The sequence below is a fragment of the Scyliorhinus canicula genome, chromosome 5, assembly GCF_902713615.1.
Source record: "Scyliorhinus canicula chromosome 5, sScyCan1.1, whole genome shotgun sequence".
Classification (NCBI taxonomy): Eukaryota; Metazoa; Chordata; class Chondrichthyes; order Carcharhiniformes; family Scyliorhinidae; genus Scyliorhinus; species Scyliorhinus canicula.
The window spans coordinates 211,781,150-211,802,945 of NC_052150.1; the positions used below are offsets into that span (position 1 = coordinate 211,781,150).

Sequence of the window (21,796 nt, forward strand, 5' to 3'; positions counted from 1 at the left end):
CAGACTATGCCCACTGGTTCTGGACACACCCATCATTGGAAACAGCCTTCCTGCATCTATCCTGTCCAGTCCTTTTTAAATTTTATAGGTTTCTATAAGATGCCCCCTCATTCTTCTGAACACAGTAAGAAGTCTTACAACACCAGTTTAAAGTCCAACAGGTTTGTTTCAAACACGAGCTTTCGGAGCACGGCTCCTTCTTCAGGTGAATGGAAAGGCTTGTTCCAGAAATGTTTATATAGACACAGTCAGAGATGCCCCGGAATGCGAGCACCTGCAGGCAATCAAATCATCAAAGATGCAGAGAGAGAGGTAACTCCAGGTTAAAGAGGTGTGAATTGTCCCAAGCCAGTTCAGTCGGTAGGCCTCTGCAAGTCCAGGCTTGTTGGTGGGGGCCGAATGTAATGCGACATGAATCCCAGATCCCGGTTGAGTCCGCATTCATGCGTGCGGAACTTAGCTATAAGTTTTTGCTCAGCAATTTTGCGTTGTCGCGTCTCCTGAAGGCCTCCTTGTAGAATGCTGACCCGGAGATCAGAGGCTGAATCAGAATCAGAGGAGCGTAACAGACACCTACAGATGCTGAAAGATGCCCTCGTACGAACGGGATATGGCGCTCGACTCATTGATCGACAGTTCCACCGCGCCACAGCAAAAAACCGCACCGACCTCCTCAGAAGACAAACACGGGACACCACTGACAGAGTACCCTTCGTCGTCCAGTACTTTCCTGGGGCGGAGAAACTACGACATCTTCTTCGCAGCCTCCAACACATCATCAGCGAGGATGGACATCTTGCCAAGGTCATCCCCACACCCCCACTACTGGCCTTCAAACAACCGCGCAACCTCAAACAAACCATTGTTTGCAGCAAATTACCCAGCCTTCAGAACAGCAACCACAACACCACAAAACCCTGCCAAGGTAATCTCTGCAAGACATGCCAGATCATCGACATGGACACCACCATTACACGTGGAAACACCACCCACCAGGTACGCGGCGCATACTCGTGCGACTCGACCAATGTAGTCTACCTCATACGCTGCAGGAAAGGATGTCCCGAAGCGTGGTACATTGGCGAGACCATGCAGACACTGCGACAACGAATAAACGGGCATCGTGCGACTATCAACAGGCAGGACTGTTCCCTTCCAGTTGGGGAACACTTCAGCAGTCAAGGACATTCAGCCTCTGATCTCCGGGTCAGCATTCTACAAGGAGGCCTTCAGGAGACGCGACAACGCAAAATTGCTGAGCAAAAACTTATAGCTAAGTTCCGCACGCATGAATGCGGACTCAACCGGGATCTGGGATTCATGTCGCATTACATTCGGCCCCCACCAACAAGCCTGGACTTGCAGAGGCCTACCGACTGAACTGGCTTGGGACAATTCACACCTCTTTAACCTGGAGTTACCTCTCTCTCTGCATCTTTGATGATTTGATTGCCTGCAGGTGCTCGCATTCCGGGGCATCTCTGACTGTGTCTATATAAACATTTCTGGAACAAGCCTTTCCATTCACCTGAAGAAGGAGCCGTGCTCCGAAAGCTCGTGTTTGAAACAAACCTGTTGGACTTTAAACTGGTGTTGTAAGACTTCTTACTGTGCTCACCCCAGTCCAACGCCGGCATCTCCACATCATTCTTCTGAACAACAGCGAATATAATCTTAGCCGATTCAATCTCCTTGTACGTCGGTCCTGCCATCCCAGGAATCAGTCAGGTAAACCTTTGCTGCACTCCCGCTATAGCTAGAACATCCTTCCTCAGATAAGGAGACCAAAACTGCACACAATATTCCAGGTGTGGCCTCACCAAGGCCCTATATAATTGCAGTAAGACATTCCTGCTCCTGTACTCGAATCCTCTCGCAATGAAGGCCAACATACCATTGACCTTCTTTGCCGCCTGCTGCACCTGCATGGTTACCTTCAGTGACTGGTGTACGAGGACACCCAGATCTCATTGCTTGTTGCCCTCTCCTAATTTATGGCCATTCATGTAATAGTCTGCCACCTTGTTTTTGCTACCAAAGTGGATAACCTCACATTTACCCAAATTATACTGCATCTGCCATTCATTTGCCCACTCACTCAACTTGTCCAAATCACACTGAAGGATCTCTGCATTCTCCTCCTAGCTCACTCTCCCACCCAACTTGGTATCATCTGCAAATTTGGAGATATTATATTTTGTTCTGTCATCTAAATCATTAATATATATTGTGAATAGCTGGGCTCCCAGTACCGATCCTTGCAGTACCCCACCAGTCACTGCCTGCCAATTTGTAAAAGACCCTTTAATTCCTACTCTTTGTTTCCTATCTGCCAACCAATTTTCAGACCTGTTCTTTTTCTTGGCCAATTTCTATGATACTTCCTTGGATCGAATACTATCCCTAATTTCCCTTGTAAGCCAAGGATTGACCACCTTTCCTGTTTTACTTTTGTGCCAGACAAGAATAAACAATTGTTGCTGTTCCTTCATGTGCTCTTTGAATGTTTGCCATTGCCTATCCACTGTCATCCCTTTAAGTAACATTCCCCAATCGATCAAAGTCAACTCGCACCTCATTTTATCGTAATTTCATTTAAGATTCAGGACACTAGTCTCAGAATCAACTACTTTTTGATGAAAAATTCTATCATATTATGGTCGCTCACCTCCATGGGACATGCACAACTACATTGCCAATGATTCGGGCCGGAAAATGGAGCTGAGTCCACAAAAGATCAGCCATGATCTCATTGAATGGCGGAGCAGGCTCGAGGGGCCAGATGGCCTACTCCTGCTCCTAGTTCTTATGTTCTTATGATTCTGTTCTCATTACACAGTACCCAATCTAGGACGGCCTGTTCTCTGGCTGGTTCCTCAACATCTTGATCCAGAAAACCATCCCACATACACTCCAGAAATTCCTTCCCTGTGGTATTGTGGCTAATTTGATTTTCCTAATCTATCTGCTGATTAAAATCACCCATAATTACAGTTGTTCCTTTATCACCTGTGCCTCTAGTTTCCTGTTTAATGACATTCCCAACATTATCACTGCAGTTCGGGGGTCTATATATGATGCCTACTTAACGTTTTTTTGCCCCTTGCTGTTTCTCAGCTCTACCCATACAGGTTCTTAAAGTTTGTCTTTTTAACATTACTAGTTCTGCTCCCAATATTTTTCACTGTGGCCCTTTTTGAATCTGGCTTTTGGTTTATCTGCCAATCACGTTTGTTGCTCCCCTTTCTGTTTTTTGTTTTTGTCCTTATTTCTTCATCCTCTGACTCCTTGCGTAGGTTCCCATTCCCCTGCCATATTAATTTAAACTCTCCCCAGCCACTCTAGCAAATATTCCTCCAGGACATCAGTCCCGGTCCTACCCAGGTGTAATCCGTCTATTTTGTACTGGTCCCACCCCCCTCATAACTAGTCCCAATGCCACAAGAATCTGAAATCCTCTCCCTCACACCAACTCTTCAGCCACGTATTTATCCAATATATCCTGCTATTTCTACTCTGAATAGCATGTGGCACTGTTGTCCGGCTTCTCGGCTTTCTTCCTAACTCACTATATTCTGCCTTTTTTTAACCATGTCATTGGTACCGATGTGTACCACGACCACTGGCTGTTCCCCTCCAGAATGTCCTGTAACAGCTCGGTTAATTAGTACAGTAGGGAGAAATTACCTTATTTCAAAGAACAAGATGCCAAAACAGTTTGGGTAGAGATAAGAAATAGGAAAAGTGAAAGGTCACTTGCGCAAGTAGTTTATAGGGCCCCTAACAATACTTACACTGTAGGACAGAGTATACAAGAAGAAATACATGGTGGTGAGGATGTAAGAAAGGTACTATAAAAAACATGGGTGACTTTAACCTACATGTGGATTGGTTGAATCAGATTGGCAAAGGTAGCCTGGAAAATTAGTTCATGGTGTGCAGATGGGACAATTCTTTTAGAGCAGTACTCTCTGCTGCCAACGTGAGAGCAGACTATTCTAGACCTGTAGTGTGCAGTGAGACAGGATTAATCAATAACCTCATGGCGAAGGAACTTCTAGGTGACAGCGATCATCAGGAGTGGCACTGTGGTTAGTTTCCTTTTGTTTCTGCTAGTTTCCTTTTGTAGTTCATCTTGGCTCTTTTGATTTTATTCTTAGTAGACTTTTGCTGAACGTTAAAGTTCTCCCAATCCTTCAGCTTACCACTCACTTTTGCAGTATAGTATCTCCTAGTTTTTGCCTTTATGGCATCCTTGACTTTCTTGTTTAGTCATGGAACGTCTTCCTCCCTTTTACAATTACTCTTCCTCCTCTTCCTCTCAGGAATATACTTCAATTGAGTGATATTCAGAACAGGGCTAAAGAGCTGGCTTTTAAAGCAGACCCAGGCAGGCCAGCAGCACGGTTCAAGTCCCATACCAGCCTTCCCGAACAGGCGCCGGAATGTGGCGACTAGGGGCTTTTCACAGTAATTTCATTTGAAACCTACTTGTGACAATAAGCGATTTTTATTTCATTTCATTTCGTCTTCTTGAACATCCGAGCATCTCCCTGAATGGGATCAGGCCGAGTCAATGTGGTTTTATGATTGGGAAATCAAACTTCATTAATTTGTTACAGTTATTTGGGGAAGTAACATGCAAAATGGATAAGGTGGAACCTGTAGCTCTGGTGTACTTGGATTTCCAAAGGACATTTGATAAGGTGTCACATAAAAGATTACAAGATAAGAGCCCATGGTGTAGGGGATAACATACCAGCATGGAAAAGGATAGGTTAACTCACAGGAAGCGAAGAGTAGAGATTAATGGGTGTTTTTCGGGTTGGCAAGCTGTAACGATTTGAGTGCCACAAGGATCAGTGCTGCGGCCTCAACTATTCACAGTCTGTATCACTCACTTATATGAAAGGACCAAATATATATTTGCCAATGACACTGAGATAGATAGAAATGTAAGTTGTCAAGAGGAGATGAAGTGTCTCCAAAGTTGTTAGCATGACAATACAGATGGTAAATATTGTGATCTCTGTGTCTTGAAGCATGAAAACATGACATGGCTGAGCAACGGGATGGAGAAATCAGCTGATATGACTGCAGCACAGCAGACCAGTGCAGGACAGAATGAGCCAGTAAAGATCTAGTGCAGGAGCAAATACTCCAATGTGGTGTCTGTGACATTATGTATAATGTATAGCACATTAAGGGTTAATGTAATATTTTATCCTACCACCAGATGGAGCTGGGGAACAGACCTATAAAAAGGAATGCCTCAAGGGCAGCATGGTGGCGCAGTGGGTTAGCACTGCGCCCTCACAGCGCCGAGGTCCCAGGTTCGATCCCGGCTCTGGGTCAGTGTCCGTGTGGAGTTTGCACATTCTCCCCGTGTTTGCGAGGGTTTCACCCCCACAACCCAAAAATGTGCAAGCTAGGTGGATTGGCCACGCTAAATTGTCCCTCAATTGGAAAAAGTGAATTGGGTACTCTAAATTTAAAAAAAAAGAAATGAATGCCTCTCAGACTTCTGGGAGAAGGCGGGAGAAGGTTAGAAAGAGTAGGAGGAGAGTAGCGAACAAGTAGAGTTAGTGTGTGTGTAATAGGTGTTAGTATAGTGTAGATTGTAATTATAGTTTATAGTATTGCTAGCTTTAGGAATAATGTTTGAACTGTGAAATAAGTAGCATAATAAAATTTAGCTTTGTTGATTTAACTTAACTTTGTGGTCTTTGTGTGCACTATGTCCAGAATCCATCCTGGGTATTAGCAACACAAAGAACACTACAGTGTCCAGTCTAAGTCTAATATCAGTGGCTTTGCTGGCAACTGTCTGGCAGGGTCCGTTCTTTAATTGTCCAGAAGAGTAAAACGTGACTTTCTGAAGGGCAATAAAGAGCGATGGGGGATGGCGGTTATCCATCGGTCGTCCCCAGCTCCCGCTGGCCACTGCTCCCCATTCCGCAAGCCACAACAGCGTGCCTGTCTGGCCTCCTTCACACCGCTCGACTGCTGCTCTGCTCACCTCTCGGGTGCCGGGCCTTGACCCTAGACGGCCAAGTGTGCGTCTGGTTGGCTGCTGACTATCTGGCCTGGTCCCCTCTGTTCTTTTTGGGTGGTTGCCCGCCCTCCAACCCTGGCCCGGAGGTCAAGAGTTGCCCTGCTACTCCCCTGGCTGTTGGCCAGTGCCATCTCCTTCTCTCACTTTGCAGGCTCGCATCCTGATGTCAGGTCGACAACCTCACTTTTGCCTCGGGCTGCCCACCAGACCGAATGCCAAAAACCTGGCTGCTGCTTTGCACCTTTACTCAATGAAAGTTCAGAAATTTCATACCCATTCATCAGATCTGTGTCTGAGCTGCTCGAAGCCATGACCATAATGAATGGCAGAGCAGGCTAGAAGAGCCGAATGGCTTCCTCCTGCTTCTGTTTTCTATGTAAGTCTCTGTCACCTCTCCATGTCTGGCAAACCATTTTCCCGCTCTAAAGGAGAGTCCACCAATCAAAAGCCCGCTGTTGTCCTCTGTTGCCTGCTGATGGACTCATTTGAGCCTATCAGCAAATTTAGAGATACTGGATCTCTGACTGATATTCCCATGATGTTCCCACTACAACAGTCACCTCTCTGATAGAAGTCTACAAAATTGTGAGGGGCATGGACAGAGTAGATAGTCAGAAGCTTTTTCCCAGGCTGGAAGAGTCAATTACTAGGAGACATAGGTTTAAGGTGCGAGGGGCAAAGTTGAGAGATGTGCAAGGGAAGCTTTTTACACAGAGGGTAGTGGGTGCCTGGAACTCACTGCCGGAGGAGGTGGTGGAAGCAGATACGATAGTGACATTTAAGGGGCATCTTGACAAATACATAAATAGGATGGAATAGAGAGATTCGGAGCCTGGAAGTGTAGAAGGTTAGATGGGCAGCATGGCCAGCGCAGGCTTGAAGGGCCTGTTTCTGTGCTGTACTTTTGTTTTGTTATTTGTTCTGTGATTTCCCCCCCTCCCCGGCGTCCCGTGCTGCAGCGCTGTGATGTTTTATTAAAAGTCTACCTCTGCCTTACTTCGTTAATGCAGGTGCTCTTTTCCACCAAATACCATCAATTAATTTTGGCCTATAATGTCATTGCCAGCTCTGCTCCTTCCTTCTCCATTCCGTTGCTGTTCATTGCCACCAGTTTCCTTCACTACTCCTTCTTTCCTGTCCCCTCACTGACGTCCATATTCCTCAGCCACTCACTTCCCCAGTTCTCGTCATTCCATCTTGCATCATTAATAACATCAGATATTCTGGCTTGGTAAACTGACGAGAATGAGAAAAACTGGAAAAATGGCCAATTCTATTGGCTCCAAAGCTCTGTTTATTTTGACGGTGAGGGGGTGAGAGTGGGAATGTGTAATAGTCAGGTCTGTGTTCATTTCTTCCTTGTGCAATCCCTTTGGATATATACAGACGTTAACACAATATAAATTCTTGTTCTGCACTATGTATGATTTATGAACATCTTTGTTTTGTAGATGGATTCATGCTATTTGTCAGAACTTGAACACAGAAGATGAAGTTGAGACTGCAGCAGATAATGGCTATGACTGCTTCACATGTAGGCAATATGCAATGGCATCTCCAGGTAAAAGTTGTAAAATGTTAAACCAGTTTGCAGTGTTTTTCTTAAAAAGCCTTGAAATTTAATCTGGAACTTGAAGCAATTGCATCTTTTATAAACAAAAATGATAACTTTTGATAACTTTGCTTTGAATTCAGTCTTAAGTGGCTGCAAGAAGATGATTCAAATATGCTAACAGGTTTCTAATTTCTTTTGCCTCAGTGACTACCTCAGAAGGAACTGAGTTATCTTTGGTAACACCTCAATTTATTGTAAAGACGAAAGAACCAGGTAAATTGCCAGACTTGGACGCAAAATATTTGATCCGTACTTTGTTTTCCCCACTCCAATTTTTCCCCTTCTGTCAGAAAGGTGCAGATTTGTGTGTTTCCAGAGGCACCAGTAGCAATATGGTGCCTCGCCAAAATAAGATGTGAAGGTGACTGTTGGGCATTTGCCAATGGAAGCATTGCAGAAGAGTTTGTTCTTATCTTCAGTTGACATCTGCATATGTTCCCTTTATAGCAGGCATCACTGAATAGTGATCAGAAAAATAAGCTGAATTTCGACTGCCTAGCTTTGGGATACAAGACACTCCAATCAGGCACGATCTAAAGATCAGACTTGATCCTTGACAATCTACAGCAGTTAATTGGATGAAGGGACCAAACGTATGATAGCTAAATTTGGCAGTGACACCAAGATCGGTGGAGAGCAAGTTGTAAAGAGGAGGTAGAAAATCTGCAACGGGATATATATAGACACGTTAAGTGATTGGTAAAAATATGCCAGATTGAGTATAATGTGGAAAAATGTGAACTTGTCCACTTTGGCAGGAAGAATAGAAAAACAGAATGAAATTGAAGAACTCTGAAGTACAGAGGGAACTGGCCGTCCTGGTACACGAATCACAAAAAGTTGGTATGCAGGTCCAGCAAAATGGAATATTGGCTTTTATTGCAAGGGAAATGGAATATAAAAGTAGGGAAGTCTTGCTCCAATTGTACAGGGTATTGGTAATTCCACATCTGGAGTGCGGTGTACATGAAGGCTCGCCTTCTCAGCCTCTCCTCTCACCTGAGGTGTGGTGGTCCTCAGGCTAAATCACCAACAGCCAACTTTCCCCCTCATAAGGGGAAAGCAGCCTTGGTCATCTGGGACTATGGTGACTTTACCTTTACCTTACTGTGTACAGTTTTAATCTCCATATTTGAAAAAAGATACAATTGCATTTGAAGCAGTTCAGAGAATATTCACTCAACTTATTCTTTTCCCACTTATAGAGGAGACTATAGAGGACACAGTTTAAGCATGAGGGGCCTCCATTTTAAGAGACAGGTCAGGGGAACTTTTTTCTCCAAGGGTCATTGGTATGTGAAATTCACTACCCAAATAAGAATTTACATAGAATGTACAGTTCAGAAGGAGGTCATTCAGCCATTGAGTCTATACCAGCCCTTGGAAAGAGTCTCCTACCCAAGCCCACTCCTCCACCCTATCCACGTAACCCAGTAACCCCATCTAACCTTTTTGGACACCATGGGACAATTTAGTATGGCCAAACCACCTAACCTGCAGATCTTTGGACTGTGGGAGGAAACCGGAGCACCCGGAGGAAACCCACGCAGACATGGGGAGAACGTGCAGACTCCCACAGTGACCCAAGCTGGGAATCAAACCTGGACCCTGGAGCTGTGAAGCAACAGTGCTAACCACTGCTACCGTGCCGCTGTGGATGCTGAATCATTACATTTATTCAAAGCAGAATCTGACAAATTTTTGATATACAATGGAGTCAAGGAGCAAACAGGAAAGTGGATTTGATTCTAGGTTAATCCCAGAGATGAAGGGATTGGACTACGAGGAGAGGTTGAGTAGACTGGGACTGTACTCGTTGGAATTTAGAAGGATGAGGGGGGATCTTATAGAAACATATAAAATTATGAAGGGAATAGATAGGATAGATGCGGGCAGGTTGTTTCCACTGGCGGGTGAAAGCAGAACTAGGGGGCATAGCCTCAAAATAAGGGGAAGTAGATTTAGGACTGAGTTTAGAAGGAACTTCTTCACCCAAAGGGTTGTGAATCTATGGAGTTCCTTGCCCAGTGAAGCAGTAAAGGCTCCTTCGTTAAATGTTTTTAAGATAAAGATAGATAGTTTTTTGAAGAATAAAGGGATTAAGGGTTATGGTGTTCAGGCCGGAAAGTGGAACTGAGTCGACAAAAGATCAGCCATGATCTCATTGAATGGTGGAGCAGGCTCGAGGGGCCAGATGGCCTACTCCTGCTCCTTGTTCTTATGATACCACATCAAGATCAGCCATGATCTTAAAAAGTGTTGGATCAGTCTAGAAGGGCCGAATGACCTATCCTACTTCTAAATCCTTTGCTCAGTAATGTATTGGGTCAGCAATTATTAATGGGTCTCTGAAGACCTGTAAACATTTTAACAGACTTTATAATTTGGGTTAAGCACGCAAGAAAGCTAATATGGAGTGTCCAACCAGTTTATTTGCCAGATGTCTGATGCAGAGCAGTAGCACTGTCTGTGCAGAATGAGTAAATAAAGCAGTAAGAGAGCATTTAAACAAAATAGGCAAGGATTGATTATCAGCAATCTGAGAAAGAGGGAAAAGCAATAATGATGGAGATTGAAATGGTAATGAACATACAAACATGCAAATTAGAAGGAGAAGTAGGTCTTTCGGCCCCAAGAGGAGGCATCCTTTCCACATCCACCTTGTAAAGCCCGTTCAGGATTTTATATATTTCAGTCAAATTGTCCCTCACTCTTCGAAACTCCAGTAGAAACAAGCTCAACCGTTCCTCATAAAACAACCCACTCATTCTAGGTATCGATCTAGTAAACTTCTTCTGAACCGCCTCCAACGCATTTACATTCTTGTTTAAATAAGGAAACCAAAAGTGGACACAGAGTTTGAGATGTGGTTTCCAATGCCCCGTATAACTGAAGCATAAAATTCCTACTTTAATGTTCAATTTCTTTCATAATAAAGGAATGAATAAATAAAGTCCATGATTGTTTTGAGTGCAAACACTGAGAAGAAACTGACTCTAGCTTCCACTTTACACCACCCAAGTGAGGAGGTTGGATGAGACCAAGCAATTTTCTAGTCAACTAGGGATCTGGATTTGTTTATTGTCACATGTACCGAGGTACAGTGAAAAGTATTGCTCTGCGTACAGTTCATACAGATCATTCTGTACATGAAAAGAAAATACATAATAGGGCAAACATAAAATACACAATGTAAATACATACACACAGGCATCGGGTGAAGCACACAGGAGTGTAGTAATACTCAGTAGAGAAGATGTGTGGAGAGATCAGATCAGTCCCTAAGAGGGCCGTTAGGAGTCTGGTGACAACGGGGAAGAAGCTATTTTTGAATCTGTTTGTTCGTCTTCTCAGACTCTTGTATCTCTTACCCAATGGAAGTGTGGATAAGCCGGGTGGGAGGGGTATTTGATTATGCTGCCTGCTTTCCCACGGCAGCGGGAGGTGTAGACAGAGTCAGTGGATGGGAGGCAGGTTCGCATGATGGACTGGGCAATGTTCGCAACTCTCTGTAGTTTCTTCGTTCTTGGGCCGTGCAGTTTCCATACCAGGCTGTGATGCAGCCAGATAGGATGCTTTCTATGGTGCATCTGTAAAAATTGGTAAGAGTCTATGTGGACATGCCGAATTTCCTTAGTTTCCCCTGTACTGTAAATTCTATGAACTATGAAGAAGTAAAACCCTTGGGATTTCCCCAATAGGTGCCATTATGGGGCGAGTCTTGAGTACTGGTTTTGACAGGCCAGATATCCTTTTCTGATCTCTGACTCAGTTTCTCATGCATTGGTATGATCCTACGGTATATTAACTGGAACTAGCAACTGATACATCATGGGTTTGCGGATGATTCCGTGAATTGGCTTCATCAAAAGTTGTGTTAAGTAACCAGGCATGTTAATGTAAAGCATAAAAATTGATGAAAGTAGTGAACAGCTCTTGGATGTCTCCTACAGAAGATTTCTGAATTGGACCAGTGGAAAACCCCTATCTCATTTAGATAAGAAAGTTCCTTACATGTCACTCAATAATACCTGTAATTCTCTTGGAAAACAGAACCAACACGGACATATACACAGGATGGCGTCTGTTTGACAGAGATGGGTATGTCACAGCTCCAAAGTCTCAGTATTGCTCCACCACGTCGGAAACGACCCAAGCCAAAGTTGAAGCTAAAGATCATAAATCAGAACAGTGTGGCTGTCTTGCAAACTCCACCTGACCCTCAGTCTGAACAGTCCAGAGACATGGATGGAGATGTGGATGAAAGCCGAGGTACAATATTATGTCTGATCCCCTTCATCACACATTCCTGTGAACTGAAGAAAAAGATTTGTTTGCTAATTGTTACATGTGTGTGCCCAAGTAGAGGAAATGCTTCAAAGCATTTCTGGCAAGTGTATTGAAACATTAGTCTTGTGCTTTACTTCACCAGAATGGCTTTACCACTTCCTACTTAGTCAATCTACTTCTAACTTTTCTGAGTGCAATTACTTAACTCTCTTTTGCAGAAACGTCAAGCAAGAAAAATTGCAGTGCATTTTATTGGGTTTCAAAAGCACTCTAGTTGTGCATTTATGGAAAAGACTAATTGAATAAACAAAAAATTGTTTGTTATAATCTTAGTAACTCCCAGTATAATTTGCTTAATGCTTGTTCTATCATTCAGGTCCCCTCCTGGGGCATCCATATAAAGATGTCTCCCAGAAATGAGAGCTCTTCCATTTTCAATGCTTCATGCAAATTCTGATCAATTTCAGTCCAACAAAAACAGCATAAGACATAGGATTGGACTATATGGTTCATTGTGTCTGCTGCGCTTTTCAATATGATCAGTTTTTGGAAATATTTTTATTAAACATTTTTTAAACATTAAACATTTTTAACTATTCTAATACAAAACCTACAAAAAATACCTAACAATTACAGTGAGTCCCTATCCCCATACCCCTGTTCCCTTACAACAGTAAAACTTAACTACTAAGTTAAGTCACCCCCCCTCTAAAAAGCTAGCAGGCACCAGCTCCTTAAAGTACAATATAAACGACCGCCATCTGCGGTAAAACCTCTCCACTGACACTATCACGGTAAAATTAACCTTCTCGAGATGTAAAAACTCCATCAAGTCACCCAGCCACACCGAGGCGTTTGGTGGTGTAAGACCTCCAGCCCATGAGGATCCGCCTTCTTACCACCAGTGAGCAAAGGCCAGGACCTCTGCCCCCTTCCGTAGTTCCGGCACAACCAAAACTCCACGAATCGCCAAATGGGCAAGGCTGCAACGTAGTGTTCAGGGCTGCCAACCCAGTCTCAAAAAAGTACCTCCAGAGGTCCACCAGCTTTGAGCGCAACCAGAACATGTGCGCATGATGTTCCGAGCCCCCCAGGCACCGATTGCAACTATCATCCACCCCTTCAAAAAAGGTGTGCTTGGAAAACCACTTTTAGCTGGATGAGACTCGACCTCACACAGGACAAGGTCTCGTTCATCCTCCCCTGTGCCTCACTCCAAACCCCCCTCCTCCAATAGCGAACCCAGCTCTTCCATCCACTTTGCCTTCACACCCTCAACAGCCCGTTTCCTCCCCATCATTCGCTGGTATGTGAAATTAAAAAATGAAATGAAAATCGCTTATTGTCACAAGTAGTCTTCAAATGAAGTTACTGTGAAAAGCCCCTAGTCGCCACATTCCGGCACCTGTTCGGGGAGGCTGGTACAGGAATTGAACCATGCTGCTGACCTCCCTTGGTCTGCTTTCAAAGCCAGCGATTTAGCCCTGTGCTAAACCAGCCCCAACATGTACCCAACATGCTGGCCACCTCCGAACCAGAGAAGGATAAGATCCTCTCGAGCAAGGTAGACGGCTGCTTCATCAGAAAGGCTGAAAAGTACTTGCTGCGTATCTGGAGATACCTGAATCCATCAGCATCTTGTGAGCTCACATTTTTCTTTCTGTTCCCCTAAGCTAGCAAACTGGCCTTCCGATCTCCCACTTTCTCTAAACCTTTATCCTCCCATTTCCTAAATTTCACATCTGACCTAGTAGATTCGAATAACTGATTCACACAGATCGGGGTCAGCCTAGAGGCAGCTCTCAAGTTAAAATGATGGCGGAGTTGCCTCCAAATTTTTAACGTGGCTACCACTACCGAGTTAGAAGTGTTTCTTTGCTACCACGTGTAACGGAGCTGATACTGACACCATCGCCGCTAGGCTTGCTCCCCTCACAGAACCTGGTTCCTCCCGAACCCAAAGCTTAGTCGAATCTCCAAACCTCTTTAGCAAACCACCACCCGCCACCCCACCCCGAGGCAGTGTCAATTGACGATGCCTGGGCATGGCTTTCCTCCCCTGTGGAACTTACTGAACTCCCCGGTGGGTTCTGTTTGCCAGTTCCACGTTTTGTAAACCTGTTGTAAACGCTGCCAGTGATTTCACGCTGGCGGGGGTGGGGGGAAATCCCCTACGTGGGGAGATGATATAGCGGGGCGGCCGGCTAAGTAAATGTAAATGTATGCTGATGCGCCATGAATATTATTGGCGGGAGGGCGAGGGCAATCTCAACAGGAAATCCCACTGGTGCTATAAATGCTCTGGAACTCCCACTAGATTCTTTGCTGCTTCTGCTATTCTTGCCCGCCAAAAACAGGGGTGGAAATCCACCCCCCCAAATATTTGTTCAATGCCCCCTGCCATTTCCTCGTTTTCCATGATATTTTCTCTGAGAGAGGGAGAATTTATATTTCTAACTAGATTACTTTCATTCTGTTTTTTTCCCTTTTTAACAATTGTTTGGTGGCTCTTGGTTTCTAGAACGCTCTCAATCCTCAAACTTGTGACTTTTTTTGCAACATTTTCTTTTAATTTAATGCAATCCTTTTTTATGCATCATGCACATTCAGATTGTTTAATTCCAGCATCATAAGACTATAAAAAGTAGGAACAGGAGTTCTCCACATTTGCAATCACTTTCTCTTTCTCCTGCTCCTTTTCTTGCTCACTCCTCCCCGCTTGCCCATCATGGTCTCATCCCTTTAAAGCACGTTGTTGAGACTTTTCATGATGTAAATGGGATCTTCAGGTGATATTGAGATTATGCATCAGAACTGAGACCGGTTTAAAATGGCTTGTCAAACTCACTGGCCATATAGATTGAATGAAATACATTTATTTAAAAGAGCTATTTTGTCCATGTCTAGTTGTTTTTGTTATTTACAGCACAGAAGGAGGCCATTCGGCTCATTGCGTCTGCACCGGCTCCCAAAAGAGCTACCTAGATAGTCTCGTCTTGGTCCTCATCCACTATTCCTCCTCAACCGCTATTTCACATTATGTCCTTGAATTTGGAAACACAACTACAGTGGTGTATAAAATCTTCTCAAGTTCCAAGAAGCTCAACTGGTGATGAACTATTTTGTGGGCTAAGTAGACAGAAGTGATAAAGGGGGGGTCTGTACTAATGGCAGAACTGTGCTATCTTACCAAATTCTGCCCATTGCCCCGTTCTCATAATAATCTAGATTTGCCTCCAAGACTCTGAACTGAGTAAATTAATAATTTTCATACTCATGTTTAAACCATGACTTCACCTCCCTATCCTTGTAACCATTTCTATCCATTAACCTTTTCCTCCCCCATCCCACTGTGTTTATCATGTTCAGTTCAGTAGTTTGCTGGGCAAGATTTCCTGGATGGGCTCTTAACAAATCATAAACCTGCGAATAAAAACGGGTTTAGAAGTTAAATATGTACTGCATACTGGCTAAATCTCCCTCATTTGGCTTAAAGCCACAGTGCTGTCTCTTGTGAACAAAGAAAGTCAGCTCTCTTAAAGAAGCATTATATACACCAATGGATAAACTTATGCAGGGCACGGATTCCTTCGAGAGATTGCAGGTGATTTTTCTCCATGAGATGACATTCATACTTTCATGCGGAGTTTGGACTTTAGTAAACTGATGCAGAGTGCTTTGGGGAAGACTAATCTAAAATCTCTGGGTATGTTTTCAACTCTGTTCAGTACTATATTGTGTAAAAATGATGTAAAACTAACTATTGTGCATTCAGTTAATCCTTCAATTTTAAATTTACAGCAGCTGACCTAATGGACTGTGACGCAAAGTCTGATACATTTACTAGTCCAGAGCGGGAACCAGCAGATGATGACTGTAAGGGAGCTGAGGGGCCTGACAGTCTAAAGAAGAGAAAAAGGAAACCATACAGACCTGGTAAAGAATCTGATTAAACAGACATAATTAACCAGGCTCTGAAGTAAACCTAGACTAAAGACTATTTCCTGAGCGCTGGGAGTCATTCGAATTGAAACCTCTTTTTAATAAGTATTTGATGTAAATTGATAATGGAAATGTTTAAAATTGAACTTCGACAAAGAACCTTTGGAACATTTTAAAATAGTTGGCAGATACTGAAGAATAATAAATCTCCCCCTCTGTTTTAATTTATGTGTAAAAGCAGCTCAGTAGGTGCTGGGCAACAAGTGAAATCTATTGAAGGGTTGCAGCAGTTCCTCTTCCTCTTAGGCAAAAATAGTGGAATAGATTGAGAATGGTTTCTGTGCTCAGGAGAAGTTATGGCAAGCATGAAATTTAAGATCATTTTAACTAAAGCACAGAAGAATTTCAAGATCAATAGTTTGTGTTTTCATTCTTTCATGGTAACGTGAGCATCATTGTCTAGGCCAGCATTTGTTGTACATTCCTAAATTCCCTCGCGAAGGTGAGCGTGAGCCAACATCTTGAACCGCTGCAGTCCATCTGGTGTGGTGACACTCACAGTCATATTGGGAAGGTAGTTCCTGATTTTGACTCAGCGACAGTGAAGGAACGGCGATATTGTTCCAAGTTAGGATGGTGTGTGGCCTGCAGGGGAACTTGCAGCTGATGTTGTTCCCATGCATCTGCTGTCCTTGTCTTTCTAATTAGTAGTTTTGGAAAGTTCTATCAAATGAGGCGTGGTTGCTGCATTGCATCTTGTCGATGGTACACACTGTGCATTGGTGATTGGGGGGAGTGAATGTTATGTAGAGTTTGTTGAGTGCTGCGGGAGGTGCACTTATCCAGGCAGGTGAAAAAGGTATTTTGTTACACTCCACATTTTGTAGATAGTAAACAGATGTTGGAGTCAGGAAGTGAGTTATTCTCAACAAGGTTTCTAGCCTCTGACCTGCCCTTGTAGCCACAGTATTTATGTGGCTAGTCCAGTTAAATGTGTGGTCAATGGTATGATGATGCTGGTGGAGATTCAGCAATGGTAATGACATTGAATGTCTTGGGGAGATGGTTAGATTTTTACTAGTGATAGTCATTGCCATGCACAATGTGGGGTGGATGTTGCTTTCCACTTTTATCTCACTAACCTTGCATCCATCTGACTAAATTATAGACTTTGAGGTGCAGTGACATTTTAATTACTCAGCTTCACGAACAAATAAATTCTTGCTAATGTTATACTGATCCTCACTCAACTTATTCTCTTGAGAGCTACTCCTGCAGTGGCTTAGTATACTGTAGCATCAACACACTAGATCACAAAATAATGAAACATGTATTGCAATCTCCTTGTTTGCCATGCTAAACAAAAGACAATTAACATTTAGAATGAACATTGACAATTAGATGTGCAAATACTGGGTGACATTGAAAGCGTCTCTGTAACTAGCTAGGACATCATTGGTAGAGGCCTGGGAGTTCAGGTTCACTGCTGACTCTGGTTCGTGATTCCACTTAGTTCCAGGCAACTACCTGCAGAGCCTCTTCTAGCCACTGGAGAGCTGCTGGCCAATCTGGCCTGCAGATCTCCAAGGCAGGAGCTCCTGATGACATGCGGCGGTCCCACCTTCTGCCGGTCAACGCTGACTAGAGTGTAAAATGGCAGTGGCTCTGCTGGAATTGGTGAGGGTGTGTTCCCCGCTGACTCTTCAATTCTGGCCATAGTCTTGGAGTGGATGGCAATGTGATCTCTTTTGCAACATAAAAATCGAATCCATCATCAAGCAACTGCATTCAGCAAGTAATAGGTTTAAGAACTCCAACTAATACAAATTTGATTATTTTTAGTTCAGAGCCCTGTCAGCTATATTCACTTTGTGCCTTGCTCTGATAGGGATTGGAGGGTTTATGGTGCGTCAAAGGAGTCGCACAGGACAGAATAAGACAAAGCGTTCACTGTCCAGGAAGAACTCTACTGGCTCAGTCTCTCAAATGATGGCTGGGAAGGAGGATGGTAAGTGATCTATCAAATGTGCAGGAAGTTGTGTTAAGCAATGATAATTATCTTTATTATTGTCACAAGTAGGCTTACATTAATACTGCAATGACGTTACTGTGAAAATCCCCTAGTCGTCACCCTCCAGAGCTTGTTCGGGTACACTGAGGGAGAGTTCAGAATGTCCAGCACGTTTTTTGGGACTTGTGGGAGGAAACCAGAGCACCCGGAGGGAACCCACGCAGACACAGGCAGAACATGCAGACAGTGACCCAAGCCAGGATTCGAGCCTGGGACTCTGTCGCTGTGAGGCAACAGTGCTAACCACTGTGTTACCATGCCGTCCTACTTGAGAAGCCTATCTTGCAAGTCTGACAGTATCTGTGAAGGGAGAAACCGATCAATAGCCTTTCATCAAAGGTCATTAACCTGAAATATTAACTTTTATTTTTGTCTCCACTGTTGCTTCCTGTCCTGAGCATTTCTAGCACTTACTGTTTTCATTTCAGATCTCCAGCATCCACGACATTTTCCTGTTGTAATGTACAAAAGGGTAAAATACATATCTGCTCACAAAAAATAAATAACATTGGCAGCCAACATATTTCATGGCTGCCAGCAATGAGACAAATGGATCATGCAAAGTCATCAGTACTGCAATGGAAAATCTGCATTATTTAATGGCGAAAAGAGCACTAATCAGAAGTTGGGCACCTTGGTGCTCTCCTAAATAATGTACATCAGATTTCCCAAATTATTGTTCACATTCACTTGAAGGGACAACTCGTAACCCACATACTGAAGTATGTTTTGAGGGTCACAATTAATATTCGTAACTCAAAATTAAGCCGAGGAAAGCACTACAACCTCTGATCTTAGTTGAAAGCCACAGGACTGCTGAGTCGCATGTAAATGATTGCATTCTATGTTCGCAATTGTAGCTGTGCTCAAGTTGAGACTTTATCTTGCCTTGCAGATAGAAGTTAAATCTCTGAAAATTAAATTAAAAAGAAAGCATTAAAAAAGTTCCTTTTATTTTTGTTTGTAATAGTTTGGGTGGAACAACTAACAGAGGTACCTGGCGATGAGGTAGCTGTTGCCCCTGAGATTGTGGAGAAAATGAAAAAGCGATACAGGAAGAAGAAGAACAAACTGGAAGAGATTTTTCCAACATATCTTCAGGTATACTCATCAACAAGTGGTGCCTTACTTCTTCTTGAAGCATATGTCAAAATAAAATTTTAATATGCTATTGAGAACATTTTAAAAGCAGATATCCCTATGTACACATCATTGCTTCACTTTTCTGATCAGCTGCAAAGAAATAGGGTTTCAGTGAAGGCAAGAACATTTTGCTGCCTCTGGTGGGAGCATCTTAACAGAGAGTGGCTTCATACAGTGAATTAACCTACCTAAATTCTTCTGGATGGTATCAAAGGTCTTAAGTGTGACAGGTTCCAGTTGGGACACAAGAACTTTACTGCTTGTACCATTTCTCTGCAACTATCGATGAATGCAATTCTTTTTTTTAAAAATCATCCTACACCTTAAAAGCATGCTTCCAGATTTGAAAGCATCAGCCTCACCACTGCTATGAACTAGTGAGGTCAGGAGAATGAAAAGGTGGAAAGAGGGCAAGATTGCGAATAAAGCATAAGGAGAGAAATTTTATTGTCCTTAATAATTGTTGCTGCGGTAAAGGGTGGGACTTTTCCACCCTTCCTGCCTCCGGAATCTTCCAGTCCCACCGAAGGCAACCTCCGCAGCAGGGTGACTGGACGAGCTAGCCAGGCGAAACGCTGCAGATAGCGGTGGGACCGGAAGAACCCGCTGACGGCCAAAGGCGAGCCATCTTCGCCACCAGAAAACATGCCACATGCAAGTGGAAAATCCCAGCCAATGAAACTGAATGTGGAATTAGGCTAGAAGTCAGAAGGTGCAGCTCATGACTCCGAAAAAAATTCAAATGTGTTGTCCGCAACCTTTTCTCAGGGAAGAAAATAGGGTGGGATTCCCTGAACACACCACACCCCCCCCCCCCCCCCCCCCCCCCCCCCCGGGCCGGGTCAGAGAATCGCCGGAGATTCCAAGGGCTGGAATCGCGGCGCACCGGTCGGCGGCTGCTGGCAGCGCCCCCACCCAAGCGATTATCCGGCTCGCGATGGGCCGGGTGGCTGCCTGTATTCAGCGGGTCCCGCTGACGTAAATCACAACAGGACCTTACCGGCGAGACGTGGCTCCAGGGACAGCCTGCAGAGTCCTGGGGGGGGGGGGGGGGGGATCTGGCCCCAGGAGGGTGCCCCCACAGTGGCCTTGCCCGCGATCAGGGCCCACCGATCCGCGGGAAGGCCTGTGCCATGGGGACACCGTTTCCCTCCGCACCCGCTGCTGTCAATCTCCGCGATGGCCGGTACGGAGAAGAACCCCCCCCTGGGCATGCGCTGAGATGATGCCAGTACATGCTGGCACTCCTGCACGTGCGCCAACTCGCGCCGGCTGACGGAGGCAGTTGGGTGCCGGTTGACATGGCGCCAAGTCCTTCCGCGCCAACTGGCGCGGCGCCAAACACTCCGGCGCCGGCCCAGCCCCTGAAGGTGCTGAGGATTCCGCACTTCGGGGCGGCCCGACACCGGAGTGGTTCACGCCACTCCTCGGCGCTGGAGTGGCCCGCTCCACTGGTTCGCGGAGAATCTCGCCCATATTTTCTGGTTCGAGCAGAAGTTTGGATTAGTAAAATGTTGGATTGCGGGGACTAAGTAGAATGGGATGATAAGTGACTTGTTACCTCTAAGATCTAGGTTTCAATTCACTTCAGACTGATGGAATAAAGATCCCCAAATTTTTCATTTGTGATGTTCCTCCAAGAAATAAGCTGAGATAATTACAACACTGTTTTCTAGTAGGTGAAGTACTGTAAGTGTTTAAAACTAAACATGTGGCCAGTACATTACTGTTCTTGATCAGAAAAACCACTAGAGTGTCTGGTGAAAGGAAGGGAAGATTCCTATTGATGGATTAAGATTAATCCTTTTTATAATGGCTGTTGTATAGTGCTTTTCTTTTGATTGATCCTGGTAGTTCATGCTTGATGCTGATGCTGCAGCTGTCTTTCAATGAGGTGCCCCAGTAGTAAGGATATTTCCCGAGTCGAAGTGTCAGGCACGCCAACCCCACTTGCTACATTATGAAATATTGTTTCTGTCTGGACTGTACTGTTGAGCAAAGCAAGTCTCACTCTACCTAAAATTGCAGACCAGTTTCTGCAGCACTCCTGCTGCCCGGAATGCTGCTCGCTCATGTAATGCAGGTATAGAGCGATTGAATAGTCTATGGGATTAAACTTCTAAATACCAACATCACTTTTTAATTTTTGGTTGGAAAATTATGAATTTTCACTATATTTTCATTGATGCATTAATTTTTGTTTCTGATTAGGCTTTTTTTTTGGCCTTGCAACGACCCAAATTCTGAGCAGTTTTGCGTCCAGCTTTTGATGTAGAAGTTAAATTAGGTATTATGGAATTTTAGTTAGGGATTTGGATTTTTATGGGGACTTGGAAGGTAGGTATGAATATAGTGTATATATTCATCCATACTCCACTCCCCACTTTTGATTCCTCAGGCAATCGTTTCCTGGACTAATCAGAGAAATCTGCTTATTGCACAAAGAAGACTATCACACAAATACGTTTAGCTCTGAACCTGCAGGCAATTTGTTCAACTATTGTCACAGGTGTTAAGGCCATTTTTCTTTGTAAAAAAAACAGTAATTCTCAGGATCTGGCCAAACGTCAGCATTATTTACCATTCTTGGCTGTCTTTAGTAAGTGAAGTAAAGTCACCATAGTCCCAGATGACCATAAGCTACTTTCCTCTTTGAGGGGGAGAACTAACTTGTGTGATT

At 44.1% G+C, this 21,796-nt stretch overlaps 1 protein-coding gene across 11 annotated transcripts in view; it reads left to right on the forward strand.

The window, feature by feature from the left end:
• Nucleotides 1–21,796, forward strand: part of kmt2ca (lysine (K)-specific methyltransferase 2Ca) — a 537,383-nt gene that overhangs the window by 372,701 nt on the left and 142,886 nt on the right. For all 11 annotated transcript variants that reach the window (XM_038798420.1, XM_038798425.1, XM_038798416.1 and 8 more), the window contains exons 21-26: nt 7,507–7,616; nt 7,815–7,883; nt 11,724–11,942; nt 15,762–15,896; nt 17,791–17,910; nt 18,944–19,074. In XM_038798420.1, coding sequence (XP_038654348.1) covers nt 7,507–7,616; nt 7,815–7,883; nt 11,724–11,942; nt 15,762–15,896; nt 17,791–17,910; nt 18,944–19,074 — 784 coding nt within the window. The remainder of the gene's footprint in view (nt 1–7,506; nt 7,617–7,814; nt 7,884–11,723; nt 11,943–15,761; nt 15,897–17,790; nt 17,911–18,943; nt 19,075–21,796) is intronic.